Genomic DNA, 19,528 nt, shown 5'->3' with positions numbered 1-19,528 from the left:
ACCTCCGTGATTCCTGCACTGGCTTTATGTAGGAACACAAAATATTCATGCCCAGTGCAAGTCAATGTGCTAATCCAACTCACATTCTCAAAAGACATCAAAGTCCTCAGCTCAGTAATACTGAACCAAGGCAATCTCACTGCAGAGGCACTAACAACATATGTGTTCCTCGGGGTGGGCTTCTGCCAATTCCTATACCAACATTAGTTCTTTACCTGATGTCTCCACACCATAATACTGTATCTCTTATAAGTCAAATTTTGGGAATTACTTCTGAGTAAACATGAATAGGGTTAGGCTGTTGGTTGGTCAATCATACGGCATTCACTTGTTAAATATGCATAAAATTTGCACACAAATTTGAGTTCTGAAGGAAAAAGCCTACTTTTGTTTTTGCATGGTTCCACATCGGTTCCACCATACTCCACCACAGAAGAGGCATTCCCTCCTCCCCATGTGGGAAAAAAATCATCAGACAGTAAACCCTAATTCACCGAGTGTCCCCCAAACAGGAATAAAGAGCATATTTCTTTGATTTCTACCTACCTCCTCAGTAAGTTTAGTGTTGGATTTTTCTAAAGCATCAACCTTTGCTTGCAGATTGTTGACTGTGGCACTGTGAAATTAAGACACCTGCAGTAATTATAATGAAACTGAACAACTCAACATTAGCCAACCAAGTCTTTTACAAATCACAATTAAATAGGAAATTCAGACTTTACCTTAAATGTCTGTTGAGCTCTTCTACATAATTTTTCTGGTCCAGAATTGCAGTAATTTGACCATCTCTGGAATTGGGACACAATGTTAAGGAATAGCAGCAAAATATTATTGATCATGACAAAAAGCAGACGGGGAGTTGCGAGTGGTTCTATTGTTGTACTTATGAACAGAAAAAATGCAACTTAAAACAACTGAAAGCAATTCGAGCTTAGAAACATCATTGCCCCACTCCGCTAAGATCAGACAAACAAGGCACTGGCTTAATTCCAACAATATTCCAAATGATAGTTAAAGAAGCTTAAGTATAGTTTGGTGCGGTATCTGAATCGACAGAAACATGTTGTATAATCAGGTAGCAAACCAGAATTTAAAAACTTGGTTTGAAATGTGTTTGCAAACCATTGTTAACCATCGTTTGGTACAATGTCTGAATTAACTATTCATACTTAGGTCATCAGAGCTGGCCCTAGAATAAATAGCGCACAGGCTATGAGTGCCTTCAGTGCCCCCTTCCAGTGGTCAGCTCTGCAGGACACCCAGAGGGTTTATGGAGCTCAACGCAGGTGTGATGTTGGGGGCCCTGCTGCTGCTCCCTACAAAGACCCATGCATGTGTGTACAAAGCAGAGGGCCACATGTGAGAATTATTGCACGCACGGACTACATGTGAGAATTCTTGCCTGTACTCCTTGCCCTGGGATCAAGCAGAATGATAGATTGCTTCATTTTTTTCCTACAGGGGGATAAGGGAATAGGAATCGGGTTGTGTTGCCCCAGAGCACCTCCTGCAAATTCCACACCCCTTCTGGCAGAGCTTCTTCTGCTTCCTGGAGCTCAGCCTCACAGGTCTTCTGGTTGTGGCCTGCTGCTGGCCTCTCCACTACACACTCTGGAAGGATTCCTCCCTCAAGGCCTGGACTCACACCACTCTTGCACCTTTCCCATGGGAACTGCCACAGAAAATTACTCCCTAGTGGCACCTTGCCTGAAATCCTAGGAGGTGTTCACTCACTCACTACTTGAGCTCTTTCTCCAACTGGTCTGGAGTTCTTTTTGTGATAAGAACAGGCTGCCTGTTCTGCCACAGATTCCCTCCTTAAAACCTCCCCTGTTCCTTCTCTCCTTACAACAAACTCTGTAACCAGGGCTACTTGGCCTGGGCCAATGTCAGACCTGCCTGACCAATCTTATTTCTATTGCTGCCCAGACATAATGAAATATTTCACCTTAGACTCCCTTACTAGGAGACTCCAGCTAGGCTGCAGGCCCAGCTAGTATGTGGGCTCCCCTTCCCAGCTTCCCAGCTTAATTATCATCTATTCTGTTTCATGCACAACTATGTACAGTATTGACTTCATCATGCCTGGGGAGAGGTCCCATTATGTTAAAGTAACAAGTTGAGATTCAGTGTCATCTTCTACGCTAATATACCATTTTTTCTTTTTATGTAAACTTAATACCAAGAATTCTGGTGAGCATGGGCAAGGTCAGAGCAGGGGCCAATGGTATGCACAGGAACTGAGGCCAGGAGGGGGGGCGCTTGCTTTGCAGAGGCCTGGGACAAATTGCACCAATTCCCCACACACATACCAGCAGCCCTGCAGCTTTTTAGTATTACCAAGTTGCATGGCTTGTGCAGGATTGCAAAACATAGCAGTGTAACAGACCCTGCTACTCCCAGGCTTCTCCTCAGCAATGCCTATGCAAAGGGCCCAGAGTGAGCTACTTCTTATTTGCTGCTCTGCTTTCAGTGCACTCCTGCCCCAGTTCTAGGATCCCAATGACGCTTGCCATGTGGTATGAGCGGGTCTCAAAGGATGACTCTCATGGAGTTGTAGGTCTATATTATGTATTATGTTCAGCGCACACACAAAATGGCTCCTGCTGCAAGCTCTCCTCTCTGAGCTCCAACAGTACCTCTGCAATTATCACAAACTTTACTTTTTTTCTTTTTTTGGAAGTAGTTCCTGTCTTCAGGCAAGTTTTCTTTAGTTTAGAAAATCCATTATTTTTATCTATAATAGTAATAAAAAAGTAATAAAAAGGTATATCCAGCTGACAGCTTTATTTTATTTTTATTTATATAATGCTTATAGTATCTGAAGTGCTACATGCTCAGTAACTTTAAAGTAAAGCTGTGGTCCACATATTTTTACCTAGCACAAATGACATCAAAGTGGAAACTGAAAAAGAAACATGCTTTAAAGCTAACAGAAGGAAGATCATGTTTGTAGTTAGTACCCAAACAACCTGTAGAACCTTGAAACAAAGGTTACAGACACTTGCTTTTTGCCACCCTAACTCACCGCCAACAGTACTTAAAAAAAAACACCAGTCACTGAGCCCACCTAGGCACCCTAGCCCAGCACCCACCCTAAGGCCGGCCCTGAGAGTCATCAATCAACCTCCAGAGAGTGTGTTGTGCCACAAAGACAGGAGTGAATTTATCAAGCTGAGTGCTGTAACAACAGAAAAGCAGGCAAGTAGCTCTAAACCATGGTTTGCATGTTGTAGATTTAGAAGCTCAAAGCGAGACTTAAACTGAGTCAATGAAAACAAAACCATGATTTGCAAGAACGTATAGAATGAGAAATCATAAAGATGGACAAGCAAACAAGAAAAAAGCAAAAGCAAACGTTATGAAAACAAAAAAGTGACAGAAGCAGTAACCAATGGGAACATTAATTTAATAATTACATGAGTATTTCTGTCAACATATCTTATACAATAGTATCCATCTGTGTAAGCCTAGTCACAGCTGCTGTATTAAATATCTTTAAAGCAAAAGTATGTAAGTGCATATGTTTTCTAGCTCCTTTTCTGTTCATGTCACTTTAGCGCAACTCATCTCAGGAAAGAAAAGAACCCTCAAGATCCTGGACTAGACTAACACTAGCACTCTTAAAGTATTCATGTTCTCCCCCCCCCCGCTTCATTAATAGTTTCGACTTGTAACTCCAACTTTCAACTCCAACCAACTTAATGAGACTGTAGTAGAAACTTCTAGGGCCATCATTGAGAGAGAAAGAACAAAGCAACATAGTTGCTAAGCTTCCTCTAAAATTCAGCTTCACAGAACAATCTGAAGCACCAGAAAAAAGTACTTACCCCTCACTTCCCTTGCTGCTGTTGCCATCCTTTAAATACATTGAAAAATCAATAACTCCAACCTACAAGAGAAGACAATAATACTTCAGGTCAAAACTCAATTAGATTTCTTCTTACATGAACAGAAATTGAGTGCCTTATTTAAGACATGGGCAATAATCAGGTAGATGAATCAAATCTATGTGCTCAGGTCTTCCTTTCTTCTTCTTCTTCTGCAGCAGCAGCTCTCACATCCCCCAATGGCTTTTTAAAGTCAAAACCATTTTGCTATTTGGCACAGCTACTGGGAATGAAAACATATGGGGAAACCCTGGTACAAGCACACTATTGCATGCAAGCAAATTATTTATCTTGTTATGTCATGGCCATGGTATTTTATGCCTTTACTGCATATCTTCCTACTAAGAATAAAACCCAGAGAAAATGGGAACTATATTGAAATCAAATAGAAAATCAGGTCTTCTGTATGTAGCATCTTAGAAGTAGGGCAGCACAACAAATCATGACCACGTATTTCCAAAGCCACAACCAAACATATATAAACAGAAAATGCAAATTAGTTCTACTTCAGTTCAACTAGAGACAAAGTTATTCATCCTCTACGAATGGGATTGCCAATGTGACATCAGCAGGTGCACAAGTCCCCAGAGACACCTTTCCTGACATCCAAGGTATCCCCTCCCCACCTGCTGAATTCAGACTTTAAAAAAGCATTCTTTTGCAGCCAATTGAATAGTCTGCAATGTTTACTTTTTCTAATTTGCAAAAGTACCAATGGGCCCAAAAAGGTTGGTGACCCCTGCTCTACAATTCTGGGCCAAAATCTAGAAACTTACAAAGCATCTGGATTCTTAAGAATCTCCCATTAACTTCCTTAGATGTGCAGGCTTCTAGTCCCCATGGTATGGACGACACCTGCACATTGCTTGAGGAGGGCAGCTTCATCAGCTTGCAACCTTTACAGTCAACAGTCCCTAGCCACACATTTTACTGCCCTTCATGTTACCCTCACCTCTGTTCTTCCCACCACACATCTGCTTGCCCCAAAGTCCAAGATCAATGCATGCACAATGAGCAAGCTAATTCTTAAAAACACAAATCTGCAAAAAATATAATTCTGCACCGGAAAATGTATGTTTGTTCAACATAAAGGAAAGGTTTTTTTAAAAAGCACAGAGTACAGATTTTCTGTTGATCGTGTTGTCACCAAAGCAGAACAAAGAAATGGAAACTAAAAAGACGTTTTAGTTTAAAACAACTAGCAACAGAATGCACAACAAACAGCTGCTTGGAGATGACCAGAGAGCAGCTGCATGTATGCTTCAAATGGAAAGAGACTTACAGCAAAAATCAAAACATTCCTCTTCACGGATAAATGCCAAGAAAATAGAAATCAAAGCCACAATGTAAGCATCCCTTGTAGCTAAAGAAAACTCAACCCTTTCTAAACAGTAGGGAAAAATCTGTATGTAGAGCTCAGTGTGGTTAAGCTTGATCTTGTGTAGCAGCCACTGCCTAGCCAAAATGCATCCCAGTGACAAAAGTTCAGAATGAGCTTTAACTTAAAATTTCCACTTCTTCATGAACAAAATCAACACAACTGATGAGAGTATATAAATGACTAAATATCCATCACCTGAGAGTCCAAGTCTTCACCCTTCATGCAGAAATTTGCATCAATTACATTGAGGCCGACTAAAAGGCCAGCAATTATAGCACCTTCTTCTTCCATCATGAGGGCATTAGGTTCATAAAACTCACTGCAAAACAAATTGAAATAAAGCTTATTAAATCACTACATCCCAAGCTTCAACAAATCCACTCACTGTTATTGCAACAGGCCCTTCCTGCTCAGGGGATGAAGTGACAACAAAGCTTTTAAGTTTGGATATTGTTTGTTATGTTGAGCCATGAGTCAGTGGGAGGCAAGCCAGTCACTCCGTAAGAGAAACCTTCTTCACTTATCTTATCTGCACTATTCAATCAGAAAGTCCAGATTAAAAACAAGGCTAGGAGAATGGAGTCAAGCATTATTAGGGCTCTACACAACTCCACACACACACACACAGAAGTTTTGTCTCCTGCTAAGGTGGGGTGGGGAAATTCTGATAACTTTGAAAGGGCATAAATATTTGGAGGAGGGATTATTTTACTAAAAGTCAAACAAGGTAGCCATGAATTTCTTTTTCTTTTCCCTTTGAAAACCATTTAATCACCAGGCAGCTTAGTTACAAATCTGTGACAGCGAACCCATTTTTTTCATTTTCATTATTTTTTTTCCTCAGTGCAAGAAAAAGTCATGTCCACAGCAATCCTTTGAGTTCCCTTCCAGTTCCTTCCGTGCTGGAAGGCAGATATCCAAACACATTATGACAAGCAAGCAAGTCTCCAAAAAAGATTTTTACATCCCACCCATGCTGCCATCACACAAACAAACAAACACACCCTTGGAAGTGCCTGAACAACTTTTATTCCAACTGTGCATACAGACACACACAAAGATGATGCCTACAGAGCACAACTGGCTTATGTCATGAATGCCCATTTATTGAAAGCAAGGTTTCCATGTCAAGAAAGGACAAACTACTCACCTAAGAATTTCCCTTCTATTTATCAAGGCTTTCATGTATTCAGAAAGCTTCTTCTGCATTAGCGCTAGGCGAAGCCAGGCCCGTCCTCTACCCACAGGCGTCCTATCAATCCCAGGGACAAAAATATAAATACTGTTAGACAACAGGGTAGTGTGTAATCTGTGCCCCAGCTACACCCCAAATTAGGCAAACTTTACTGTTACTGACATTGAGTGCAGCCTACCCACACCATACAATTAGTTTCAGTTGGGGTATCCAGAACCATACTGTGGGTCGTATTCAATCCTAGTCCTACTGAATAGACCGATTGCGGTTAATAGACATGACCACCTTAGGTTCATTAATTTCAACAGATCTACTCCGAGTAGCGTTTAGTTGAATGTTTATTATTATTATTATTATTATTATTATTATTACATTTATATACCGCCCCTTAGCCAAAGCTCTCTAGGAGGTTTACAACAACTAAAAACAACAAAAACAAATATACAAATTTTAAAACAAAAAACAATTTAAAAACACAATTAAAAAAAATTAAAAACAATTTAAAAACACAATTAAAAAAAAATTAAAAACAATTTAAAAACACTACATACAACCCTATTTGTGGTCCAACACACTTATATGTCAAGGTTATCAAACTTGAAATTGTTTTCAAATCCCTTTACTCATCATTTGTAACACTGAATCTGCCTGTGAATTTGTTGCTGTACACAGCGTTGACGTTTTGGTCTGGTTCGGGCATGTCAGGAAACCACGATTTTCCACTATGTGACTGAGCCACAGCAAGCTGTGGGTTCATTCTTCCCCTCTTCTTCCAGATGCCAAGTGAAGGAGATTGGAAGCATTCACTTCTAAACAAATCAGTCTCCAATGGTATCTAAATTCAGGGAACTATGTTATTTAAACACTAGTAAATGAATAAGCCAAGATGGCTAACAGAGGAACATTTGCAACCAGAGCTTTCCGATTCATAACTCCTAAACACTTCACTACACCAAGTTTTTCTCCAGAATGTTGTTTCAAGCCCTATGTTTTGATACGCCATATAAAAGTATAGGAAATTGCCTTCAGTTGTGCATATTCAGCATTATTCTAGAAAAAATAAATAAAATCTAGCTAATAATTTCAGGAGAAGGAAATCTATGACACACAAAGAATAGTACAGTGAGGAGCAAATCTACCCTGAGGTTGCCTGGTGCCTACTTTGCTATCCTTTGGCGCCAGGCAAAGATCTGTTTCCAGTTTCCCAGGATTTTTAGACATAATTTTAGTCCTGCTGGTAAAAGCTGTTTTACCTAGCTTTTAATATTGTGCTTCTGTTTAGTTCTTGAGTTTTCATGATCGTATGAATTTGTTTTATTTCTATTTTAACTACTTGCATTTTCTTTTTATGTAAACCACCCAGGAAATTTTAATTTGCAAGTGGTGTAAAAATATCAAAAATAAAGTAAACAAGTAAAATAAACCTGAAATTAAATTAAATGCAACCAAGAGTGCTGGTTTGGACACACACTAAAACAATAGTCTAGCAACTAGTTTTACCAATGGGTCAAAGCACTGATACTAGGGGGTGGGCCAGATCTCTTCGTGCTTCTTCATAATACTTCACCAACCCTGAGAATCTCCTTCCTGCTTTCTGCTAATTATGCTCTCCCCTACAATGCATGCATTCTCTGTTGATCTCCCCTCCTTGCTCTCCACACACATCCACACACACTCAAGGTTGTGGAAAATTTTCCATTTCATACATTCATTAGTAACAATGAATGGATGCCAACTGCAAATAAATATTAGGCAAGCTTGGCAGTTAGGAAGTTTTAAGCTTTGTTTATTAAATAAGGTAAAATAAACATGTTAAATTAGATCACTCTCTGAAAATGTTCCAAAGCAAACTGAAAATGTTCCACTTCAAAATTTTCAGAAAACCAACATCATTACACACATCCTCTACTTTTCTCCTGGAACAGGCGACTGAAACTTAAAACAAAGGGGCTGTGGAAGGCTGGGCAAGTTGCTAACTATTTGTGTGCTGGATGAACCTCTGGTTGATGGCCACTACCCTACCGCATCCCTGCCTTACCAACCTCTTGTTGAAAAGGTAGCCTATTCCAGACACACATATGGTGATGTTTTTTAATCTTTTTAGTTAGTTGCTGTTTTAATTGTTTAAAAATGTTATTATTTGTTGTTAATTGTTTTATTGATCATTGTTAATATTTTTTGTAAACCGCTTAGAGATTTTTTTACAATCTCTATTTAGTTTTTTAATAAATAAACACAAATAGACAAAGTCTTCACTTACTTCAGCCCTGGCAGATCTTTAACACTTGCTGTGATTTCTCCAGCTTCAGGAACAAACTTCTCTACCAACTCCAGAGGTCCCCAAAATGACTTGTTCTGACCCAGAAAAGTCTTCTTGGCTAGACAAAAACATTGTTATTTCTTATATCTGAATCAACATCTTCAAATTGCTTTAGGTTAACATGCATTGCATTAGAAATCCGAATTATATACAACAGCCCACTCAAAATCTAGTTACAAGTTCCTTCAGTCTTTATCCTGTGCTCAGGTATACTCTGTACTTTTTCTGTGAATAGTGTGATTATTTCAGGCAAGGACCCATGCACATGAGGGCAGGCATGCAATTATGGAAAGAAAGAAGCAGTTTGGGTTTTTTTGACCTCCTCTTCTCATTTTCTGTTTTCAGACTCGAGTGTCTCTTCGACCCTGTCTTTCAGTAAACACAGTTATTTATTAATACTCATAAAAGTTTACCTAAGCTTTCAAAAATTAATTGTTCCACAAACGATTGATTAATGGAGAAATACAGTCCTATAACAATCAGTACAGAAGTCACCACTACAGTGTGCATCACTGGACAGCAAATAGTTTTCCCACTTGTGTGAAGTGGAGGAGGGGTTGTGGGACAGCACTTCCATCCTCACCCCCTAAAGTGCTTCTATAAAATTCTGTCATCACAGATGCCTCTTTCTCTACATCTCTTTTACATCTAGGCTGCAAACTAGTGGGCCAGTTGGCATCCCTATCGATGTTGAATTTGGCTTCGGAGCCTCCTTTTTTGGGAGAACCATCACTGATATCAGCAAGGGAGGATGGAAATCCTATCTTTCCCCCTCTGGTGCGGACGCTTTAACTGTCATCACATCAGCTGCCTGTAGGAAGACCTGTGTGCCAGGAGAGGCCCTGACCAGGACATTACCTGCTCTGCTCCCACATTGGGCAAGGGGAGGGGGGGCTTTGCAAAGAGTTCTCTCTTTGTCCTGCTTCCACCATTGAAAGGTAACACCAAAGGGTATTAGCCCACTGGAATGAAGAGCAGACAACAGGCACAGGGCAAGGGAGTCTGCTGGTTTGTTCTAGCCCATCCTTTTCCAGCCTTTAGGTCCTCAGATGTTGCCAGACTGCAACTTCCATCAGCCCCAGCCAGCATGACCAATGGATAGGAATTATGGGAACTGTAGCCCAGCAACCTCTGGGGACCTAAAGGTTGGAAAAGGCTGTTCTAGACTCTAGGCAGGTCTAGGGGGAATATCATGTAGAAGCCTATCCCCTATCTATTGTGACTTTATTCTTTCGTATTTGTAAGCCTAAATCTAAATGACAGAGAGGCAAGGTATAAATTTGCTAAATAAAATCACACCCACATATATATATTTCTCTGGACAGCCTTTTGCCAAGGACAAAAAACAAGTAGCTATATGCAGCACTTAACAACACTGGAATACCAATTTAACACTGTGGTTGTAAATCCCAAAGAAAGTACATCTGCAATCCTGTCACACCCACCTTTTAAGCCGTGTTTGAGGCAATGTTCCATCACTACAAAGAACTGCTGAAGAGGTGCATAGTCAGAGTCCAATGTCCTTCCAAGATTGAGAGCAGATTCAATCAAGCCCTTTATACTCAATTTAGCCATATTCATCAGATTCATGCGTTCATTAGCCATGAGATAGTTGGGATCTGCAACAAAAGGAACAGACAATGTTTAGTAAGAAACATTCCTTGACAGAATATAATTTTTAATGTGCCAACTATTATTTTTATTCCAAGGAACGCAATAGAGGCTTGAGATTAAAGACAGAGCATTTGTAGGACCAAGCAAACCTGTGGGGCTTGATTCTTAAAGTACAGTTGATGAAGGATCCTTCAAGCATCTTGGCCCCAAGCAATTTGGGCCCTTGAAAATGGAGGAAAAATTGAGAATTTTTATATATCCACACACATATAAACACTGATATAAATGATATAAGAAGAGATATGAGATTTGGCCCTTTGGAGACCACAAAATACAGTCTCATGGAGAGGCAAGTGAAGTTAAGCTTGAACCTCTTAACCCTGGTTCCCTGAAGAAACGTATTCAGAGAACCCAAAAAAGCAATCTTAGAATTAAAATCAGACCTATGAGCAAAACTTTTTGCTGGCAGGAAAAGGTCACAGTGATTTTCTGTTTCCTTGCCAACCTCTGCCAATGCGTAACTGACATATCATTAATTTAGTATTGTTTTAAGCAATGGGCAACTTTGGGCCTCGGCACGCATTCTTGAGATGGCTCGGTGTGTCGGTTTTCACTTTTGATAAGTGGAATGCAGCCTCGCAAGTGGATACTTTTATTCTTGTCGGGCCTCCTCTAGGCTGAAACGCAGGCCAGTGTGTTTTGCTTGTAATCCTTTCTTTTAAGCTATGTATTTTATAATAGAAGATACAAGAAAATAACCTTTTCTCTATAGCAATGTAGTTATAAGTGGAATTTCATATAGATCACTCTAAGGGGAACCAAACTTGGCCTTGCATCATGGTATCACTTAAAAGAACACGTTGTAACATCCTAACATGTTCCTGGCCAGCTTGGCTGATCAGGAGCTATGGTGGTATGGAATGTATGGTACACAGAAGAATAGTGGTAACCCAGATCAAGTAGACAGATTAGAGATATTAGTCAAAAGGAGACAACAAGACAATGGGATGGGAGGTATCTGCAAAATTATGAATACACGTACATTCATTTTAATAAAAGTTATCTGGTTGGTTGGAAATATTGCAAGAGGGAACAACTGTGATGTTATGTGGGAAGGAACCTATGGGATTGGTTAACTACTGTCACATGCTGTAACTGTACTGTATAAAAAGAGCTTGCACACAGTGCCTCAGTGCAGTTCCCTTCAGACTTTCTGGGAGGCTGACCCTGCATATGCTTGTAAAGAATAAAGGCCTACTACCTTTTTGCTTCAAGCCTGCATCCCCAAATATATATATATATATATTTTAAGGACCCCCAGCAAAAGATCCCAATGGAGAAAAATTCTCCATCGCAGTGACAGCAGCACATTGGACAGAACCAAGAGAGATTCAGTTACCTGAATATTTAAACTAGTAAACAAACAAAAATTGGGAGTCTCTGGGAGAAAGGTTTTGGGACACTTCACCTATCTTCTCTGGGAAGTTACGCAATAGTATCTGACAAATGGAGAAGGTTTTGGGATAAGAGAGAAAGCAGATTAACATGTGGGAAAATAATGAAGTTTTTTTTTAGCTTAGCTGTTAAGGGGTAGCAGGGATTTTGTAGAGCAGTGGTGGCAAATGTCTGTTTTCCTGAGGGCCACACTTTTTCATGTAGTGATTTGGGGGATGGAGCAGAGCTTGGAAAAGTTACTTTTTTGAACTACAACCCCCATCAGCCCCAGCCAGCATGGCCACTGGATTGGGCTGATGGGAGTTGTAGTTCAAAAAAGTAACTTTTCCAAGCTCTGGGGAGGTATATTTTGTCTTACAAACTGACCCTCTCACAAGTAGACCAGTTCCATAATGAATCTGGCACTACCTAGCAGTAAAGGTTTTATAATTATGGTGCATATGAACCAGGGTTGAGAAGCCTGTGACACTCCAGATGTTGGACTTCAACTCCCATCAGTCCCAGCCAGCACAGCTGAACAACATCTGGAGGGTCACAAGTTCTGCATTCCGGGCTAAGGCACAGCTATGCATTATAATACCAAATACAGGAGGAATGTGACATGAAAGTATTACAATTTGAAATCGTATTTCTTTTATTTATAAATAAAACTATAAACATTTTACCATATCTTCCTTAAGATTTAGTGAGGCCAGATCAAATTGCTTTGGGGCTGGATTCTGCCTAGGAGTTAGCAGTTAGCCATTCATGTCACAGCAGAGATGGCTAAATATTTTTTGGCCCAAGGGCCACATTACCCTTGGTTGGGTGCCACACGTACATGCAGGCAGATGCACACAGGCCCCCTCCTCCACTGATCCATGCAAATCAGCTGAGGTGTGTGTGTTGCCTCCACTCGTCAAATGATTGGTCTAATTACTGGGGAGTGAATGATTTGTATCCTCATCATGGTGCTGGGCTTCATCCACCTCAGCAGTGTGTCCAATATAACATTTTTTCTTTTTTTCTTTTTGCTGACAAAATCACTGGGTCTTTTGATTATGTGATATTTTACCTTGCATTCATAATGATCAATACTTATACTCCATATGTTTGAAGCCTGTTATATGGTAATCAGTGTTGTCTTGGTTCTTCTTTAGTTTACTAATTTTGTTGTTTATTACAGTTTGTTATATCTAATGAAAACTACTTTAAAAGTTGGGTCTTGTGGGGTGGGATGGGCTTTGCTTGAGGAGCTGTTTCAGGTCCCTGAACTGGGGGTTAGCCACATCTGTGATAGGGAGTGCACTTTCCTCTGAAAGTTGTTTGAAAGGATCTCTTGTTGGCTACTTTCCCCATGTATTCCTTCTTACTGGATCCAAGGTCTGAGCTTCTATCTCTTTTCTCATGAAGTCTCTTAAGGTTGCTTCAACTGGACAGAATGGAAACCTTTGGCAGCCTGTGGGGTTGAAACTGACTCAATACTACTAATACTACTACTAGTAGTAGCAGTAGTAGTAGTAGTAGCAGCAGCAGCAGCAATAATAATAATAATAATAATAACCTGCCTTTTAGAGTACATACTCACCCAAGACAGGTTACAACAAATCAATAAAATACAAAATTCTCAAGATTTAAAATATTATTAAAAAGAATTAAGGGTGTGCAATGGATTTGGATGGATCCTAAACTGAAGTTATCTGCTTCAGACAGATTCAGGTACCTCCTGAACCTCCAGAAGCTATTTGGATGTTTAAAAAAACTATGCAGCATGTCTGGAAAATTTGAAATATTTCTTCCAAAGTTAGCCATACAAGGAAAATAGCAGAATGGGCAGAGGAAGGAAGGTAGAGCTCTTCTGTGACTGACAGATCTAGCTTATAATCAGAGAAAATTATTTTACCAAAGCTCTCCAATCATAGTGCTTTGGAGAAGGTATGAAGTATCACCTTCTATCTTGCATCACCTTGTTCTTGTCTGCCTGTGCTCTTTGCTTGTTCTGCTAGTAATGCTTGCTTGAAAAATGTTGATATTCAAGTTTTTCTGCCTTGGAGCCACATGCTCACACATCCCTTCTGCTAAATCAGCTTTACATTTAGTTTCTACGACTTTTAGTGCCAACTGAGCAGAACAGAAGCTTCCCCCTGGCCCAGTTAATCATAACTCCCTAGCCCTTACAACCATCCTTCTGAAATATTACAGATTACTTTCCTAGGGGCACCTCTACAACATATGCCATTTCATAATGAAATCATTGCCTATAGAACCATAGGAATGGAAGTGAATCTCCACCCCTCCCTCTCTCCCTCTCTCTCTCTCTCCCTCTCTCCCTCTCTCTCTCTCACTCACTCACTCACTCACTCACTCACACACACACACACACTCACACACACACACACACAAACCCCACCAACTTAGTATAAAAAGCTCCTTGACATATTAATCTGTAATCTGACAAGTTTCCCACTTAGAACACCTCCCTGATATGTTCTATTTCCATGCAAAAATGCCCACAAAACAGTTGGGGAGATTAGCCACCCCCAATCTGTAAAGGCTGCCCTTGCAGAAAAACCACTGCAGGTATCCTTTTGATATTTGGCAGGATTCATCCCCTCAGAAGGCATAACAAGCCTGAACTTTCATCCACTTCTGCCAAAAAAATTAAAAATAGACAATTATTTTAAAAAACTTTAAAAGATGCCTGGCACAAATACCACTGGACCTCTTTGTCTGTAATTTGCAAGGCTTTATCCACTCAGGAGGGATTACTATGTCTGATAATATAATCCAATTCTTTCAAAGGGGGAAAAAGAAATAGCTTTTTTTAAAAAAATCCCTATTAATAGTGAACAGAAGACGCATGAAGCTTTGCTTTTTCATAACAGGATCCAGACTCAGAATCTATTTATGCTCTGTTCAACTCAAGACTTTCCTCTTTCAACAAGCCTTTTAAGTTGAGACCTATCCCAGTCTGCATCTGTGTTGGAATTGCTTTTTAATAAGCTCTTAAACTTTCTTTTTTTAAAATGTTTTTAATCATAGAAGATATTTTGATAGGTTTTTAAGTAACTTTTTGAAGATGTTTTGTTTTAATGTATTTTAAAGTTTGTTTTTATGATGTTTTAAAGTTTTTAGTGCTTTTGTTTGCCGCCCTGGGCTCCTGCTGGGAAAAAGGTCGGGATATAAATCAAATAATAATAATAATAATAAGTCGTAATCGAAGGCACATAAAAAAAATCAAGCATAATTTGACTCTCCCCAATTGCTGCCATGCCCATCTTGTCCATCTCTCTCTACTGTATTTTTATTGAATTGTAGCAATATTGGCTTTGGGATTTGTAAAACAGCTCATCAGTCTTGAAAGCATGATCTCAGCCACTATGAAATTGCATCCCCACAGAGGATCTCCCCGACATTCTTTTCAAAAGGAGGAAAGTCCAGATACAAAGGAGACATTGTATTCTAACCAAGTCCCAAGAATCACATCTACATATTAATATATACAGAGATAGTCAGAAGATATTTCTGCAACAGTAACAAGTTTCTTAGCTGACTAATGTGCCTAACCACGTCTCCTGGCGTCACGCTGCTGAAGGCTATTTGCGCGTACAATGTGTTGCAGTCACTGCAAGGACAGACAGTGAGGACTCTGGAATGGAAACAAATGATCTAACACATTGATATTTATGGATGTGGTTGTCTCAATGAGTCAACACAGAAGGCAGATTTTTAAATGGATTGTTTTTACTGAAGAACATGTTTAAATCATATTTGCAAGGCTACTTTGATTTTACTCAAGTTGCAACTGTTTGTTTTATATTCTGAGCAGCAACATTAGCACTGACCCTGTAAATCATATTCTCTGTCAATCAGGATGCTAGTCCTGCAGACTGAGATATACAGAACTGGTAAAAATACCTGCCTCACTAAAACAGTTCTTGTATTTATAATAAAGAGCCAGTATGGTGTAGTGGTTAGAGTATCAGACTGGGACCTGGGAGACCAGGGTTCAAATCCCTCACTTGGTCATGAAGCCTTTTGGGTGACCTTGGGCTAGTCAACATCTCTCAAGCCTAACCTACCTCATAGGGTTGTTGTGAGGATAAAATGGAGAGGGAGGGGAACCATGTACGCTACTTTGAGTTCTGTGGAGAAAAGGTGGGATATAAATGTAATAAATAAGCATAATATTGCAACTCATTCTAAAAAGTTCAACATCTTAATCCAAAGCTCTCTCTTTGGGATACAAGGCCTGCAAATGAACCAGTATCTCAGCTTGCCTAGACAGTGTCCTTTGTTTACAGAGAGGTTTGATAAATTTGGCAAGAGAGGTAAAACCACTAGATTCTCCTCACATTCCAAAGAAAAGCCTTCAAAGTTGCATGCCAAAATCTATGGCAAAGGTTGAGTCAATGCAAGCATATTAAGACTTTCTGACATAAAGCTACCATACCTTCTCATATAAGGGAGTCCCTGCTCCCCACGTCAAACAGGTATGCTGCACAGAAGGATAGAGAAAAGTGCAGGTGCAGCAGCCCTGGAATTGAGTTCCAGTCCCAAGGCAGAGGGGCAAGTTGTGGCCTTCCTCTGCTGTACAGACAATCCAAGTCAACAACCCTTACAAGATTTCAAGAATGTGAGTCAGTTTGAAGGCGGAACAATTTGTTTTGCATTTTTACACCACTAACATTCACCCTATGTCAAACCAATTTTCTGCCATGCCACTTCACTAACCTTGTAACATATGTAAAGCAATTCAATTTCTAGTCGCCTCCAGATTAGATTAATGTAATATGCTGATATGGGATGTCCTTGAAGATAATCCAGAACCTTCAAGTAGTTCAAAATGTGTCTGCCAGGCTTCTGATTGGAGCCAGCTGATGAGATCACGTTACAGCTTGAACCAGCTTCATCAGTTGCCAGTTTGTTTCTAGGCTCAATTCAAGGTGCCAGCTTTGATCTTTAAAGGCCTAAATGAACATCAAGAACTGCCTTCATACGTCCACCCAACCACTTTGATGTTAGGTTCCACTGCCATCAGAAATCTGGCAGGTGGATATTTCAGGCCTTTTCGGCCTTTTCAAAGAGTTGGGACAGCCTCCCAGGAGTGGCCTGATTGGCTCTGTGGCTGCTCACTTTTAGGATGGGAAGACAGTACCGTTTTATTTCAGGTTTTCCCCCCAATTTTTTTAAATTAAGCATATTCAAACATATGCAAACAAAATTATCAGAAACAGGAAGGAAAAATTAGTAATGCTTGCCATAGTTATATATCCAATTTTCAAAGAGATCCCAGGGAGCTTTTGTGGAGTTTTATGTATGGTTTTTCAGATAATTTTATTTAATTTTGTACTTTTAGGATTATAACTGTGTATTTTTATTCCTACTGTAAGCCACCTTATATATTCTTCAGAAAGGCAAAATATAACATTTCTATTGAGATGAATCCAGACTTAGTTGCGCTGAGAGCCACCCACTGAAATCAATAGTATTTCATGCAGGACAAGTGCATATAAGCGACTAAACCACAGAAAGCAAAATTCAACTAAATCAATATGTTAAAAAGTTACTACTCTGTCTGGTTAAGCCCTGGTGATAGGTTACTTACTAATAAGCTGTTTGACGCATTCACAGAATGGGAATGCAATTACAGCTAGCATTGCAAAGAATCCCTTGAGAAAAATGGAGAAATGCTTTGCTACACATTGGGAGCCATAAAACATGGGCTTTTATAGATTTGCTACATACAATATTTTCAGATGAGACTTGGCAAGCATTTTTTTCAAGCTTTTCTGCACTTGACTATACTATTATCTTTGTCTCTTTCAATAGCTTCAGCTTTGAAAGCTATGGCTTTTCTCACTTCGAGGTGACTGAGTTCAAACAATGTTTTTACAACTCTGTTTTCATTCTATGCAATACGTGTTTTGCTGCCCTGGAAAATATGCCCTGTGAAAATGCACCCCTACCTGGGATTTTGCTTCCTCTACAGAACCCATTCTTCCTTTCAGCCAAATGAAGCATAGGTCTAAATGCTATGACAAATATGACTTAACTTCCTCAAATTTATATGAAAACAGAACTCTTACAGCAGCTATAAAGCTGGGCAAAGGGCACAACTAGACACAAAGCAGAAAATTCATGATTGTGGTAAGATCTTCCACATTTTTAAAAAAACAGCAGCTGCAGGGGATGAAATGTGATCAGGATCTGAACACAAGGAGGATATCCCTTTTCCCAGTGCCATGTTCCCATTTAATTCCCCCTGCAGATTTTTCACCTTGCAGAGGGAAACTGATAGGTATCATATGGGCAACTAGGCACCCCCAGGGGGCAATTTTAAATGAGGGAAATGGTGAAAGGGCAAAAAGTTTTAAAACCCTCTTTAAATTCCAGAGTGCCCATCAGATTCTACCCTCAACCTGCTGCTATTAATTTATTTTAATATATATGGATATCTTAATCATAAATCTCTTGCTTCACATCTAGTTCAGTCTTAACTCAGGCCAGAAATGCCTGGCTCCAAGCCCACATTTGTTGAGGTAACAGAAACGTAAAGACACAAGGCACTTATATGGAAAATGAACATTTAACCTTTGAACCACCAGGATGCCAGTGTGATACAGTAATTAGTGTTGGACTAGGACCTGGGTTTAAATCCCCACCCAGCCATGAAGCTCCCTGGGTGACCTTGGGCTAGTCACCATCTCTCAGCCTAACCTACCTCACAGGGTTGTTGTGAGGATAAAAGCGGAAGACGGAGAACCATGTGCGCCACCTTTAGTTCCTTGGAGGAAAGGTAGGAAATAAATGTATAAATAAATAAATAATTTCCCCACCCCACTAGGCTCTCTTCCAGTTTCATAGCCTGAGCAGGGCATAATGTGATTGAAAATAACTGGGCCGGGGTGTGGGATTGCAAAAGACAAATCAACAGGAAAGAAAGATTGGGCATTTCCACACTGCAAATGCTCTGCATTATTAACATTGTGAGAGAAACATTAACACGAGGGAAACATGGAAGCCACAGGTTTCCCATCCCCCTCACAGCATCTAGTTCTGGTCCTCAGCTGCCAATCACAACTCTTCACTATGTTGCATAGCTGATTAAGACAAACAATGAGTACCAGCTGAAATGCTGTAGAATATGATCGGCCTCTTTATGGAAAAATCATTTTCTGACATATCTTCATCTGCCAAATATAAGGAGACTGTACATTTCTGTCATGGCTACGTATATGTTTTGGGGGTATTATTTTTCTAGAATTCAAACTTTTTCAAAACTTTCAGCGGAAAAGTGTGAAATAATAAATATGGAGCTTGGGGCAATAAAATATTTTAGAATGCAAATCACTGAACTGAAAACAACTGGAAGAGAGCCCAGTTTAAATATAAGGGACATAACCCAGTAAACCTACAAAAGATTCATTCTGTCAGTGTAACATCATGGGAACACAGGATTCCACAACCACTTTCCTCGCTGAAACATACAGCCCAGGCAGTTTTTCACTTACAGCCATGCTCTACCCTATTGTTCACATCTTTTCTATATTGCACTGTGGCTTGCACTTGCAGAGCTCACTCCTACACAAGCAGCGTTGTGTAAAGCAGAGTGAAGATCAACTTCAACTTACCTTGTACAATAAAATTACATAAAAGTGGGTGAAACTATAGCTGGGATTTTACAGGTCCCT

General features: G+C 39.9%; 1 protein-coding gene across 12 annotated transcripts in view; it reads right to left on the bottom strand.

Moving 5' to 3' along the window:
- Nucleotides 1-19,528, bottom strand: part of RUFY3 (RUN and FYVE domain containing 3) — a 72,319-nt gene that overhangs the window by 25,478 nt on the left and 27,313 nt on the right. For all 12 annotated transcript variants that reach the window (XM_061583407.1, XM_061583398.1, XM_061583397.1 and 9 more), the window contains 7 exons: nt 10,232-10,405; nt 8,727-8,844; nt 6,422-6,523; nt 5,467-5,590; nt 3,831-3,892; nt 723-788; nt 547-616 (listed from right to left, as the gene is read on the bottom strand). In XM_061583407.1, the coding sequence (XP_061439391.1) occupies nt 547-616; nt 723-788; nt 3,831-3,892; nt 5,467-5,590; nt 6,422-6,523; nt 8,727-8,844; nt 10,232-10,405 (716 nt within the window). The remainder of the gene's footprint in view (nt 1-546; nt 617-722; nt 789-3,830; nt 3,893-5,466; nt 5,591-6,421; nt 6,524-8,726; nt 8,845-10,231; nt 10,406-19,528) is intronic.

The sequence above is a fragment of the Rhineura floridana genome, chromosome 9 (genome assembly GCF_030035675.1).
Source record: "Rhineura floridana isolate rRhiFlo1 chromosome 9, rRhiFlo1.hap2, whole genome shotgun sequence".
In the NCBI taxonomy this organism is placed as follows: domain Eukaryota; kingdom Metazoa; phylum Chordata; class Lepidosauria; order Squamata; family Rhineuridae; genus Rhineura; species Rhineura floridana.
This window is presented reverse-complemented; position numbering and strand designations above follow the sequence as displayed.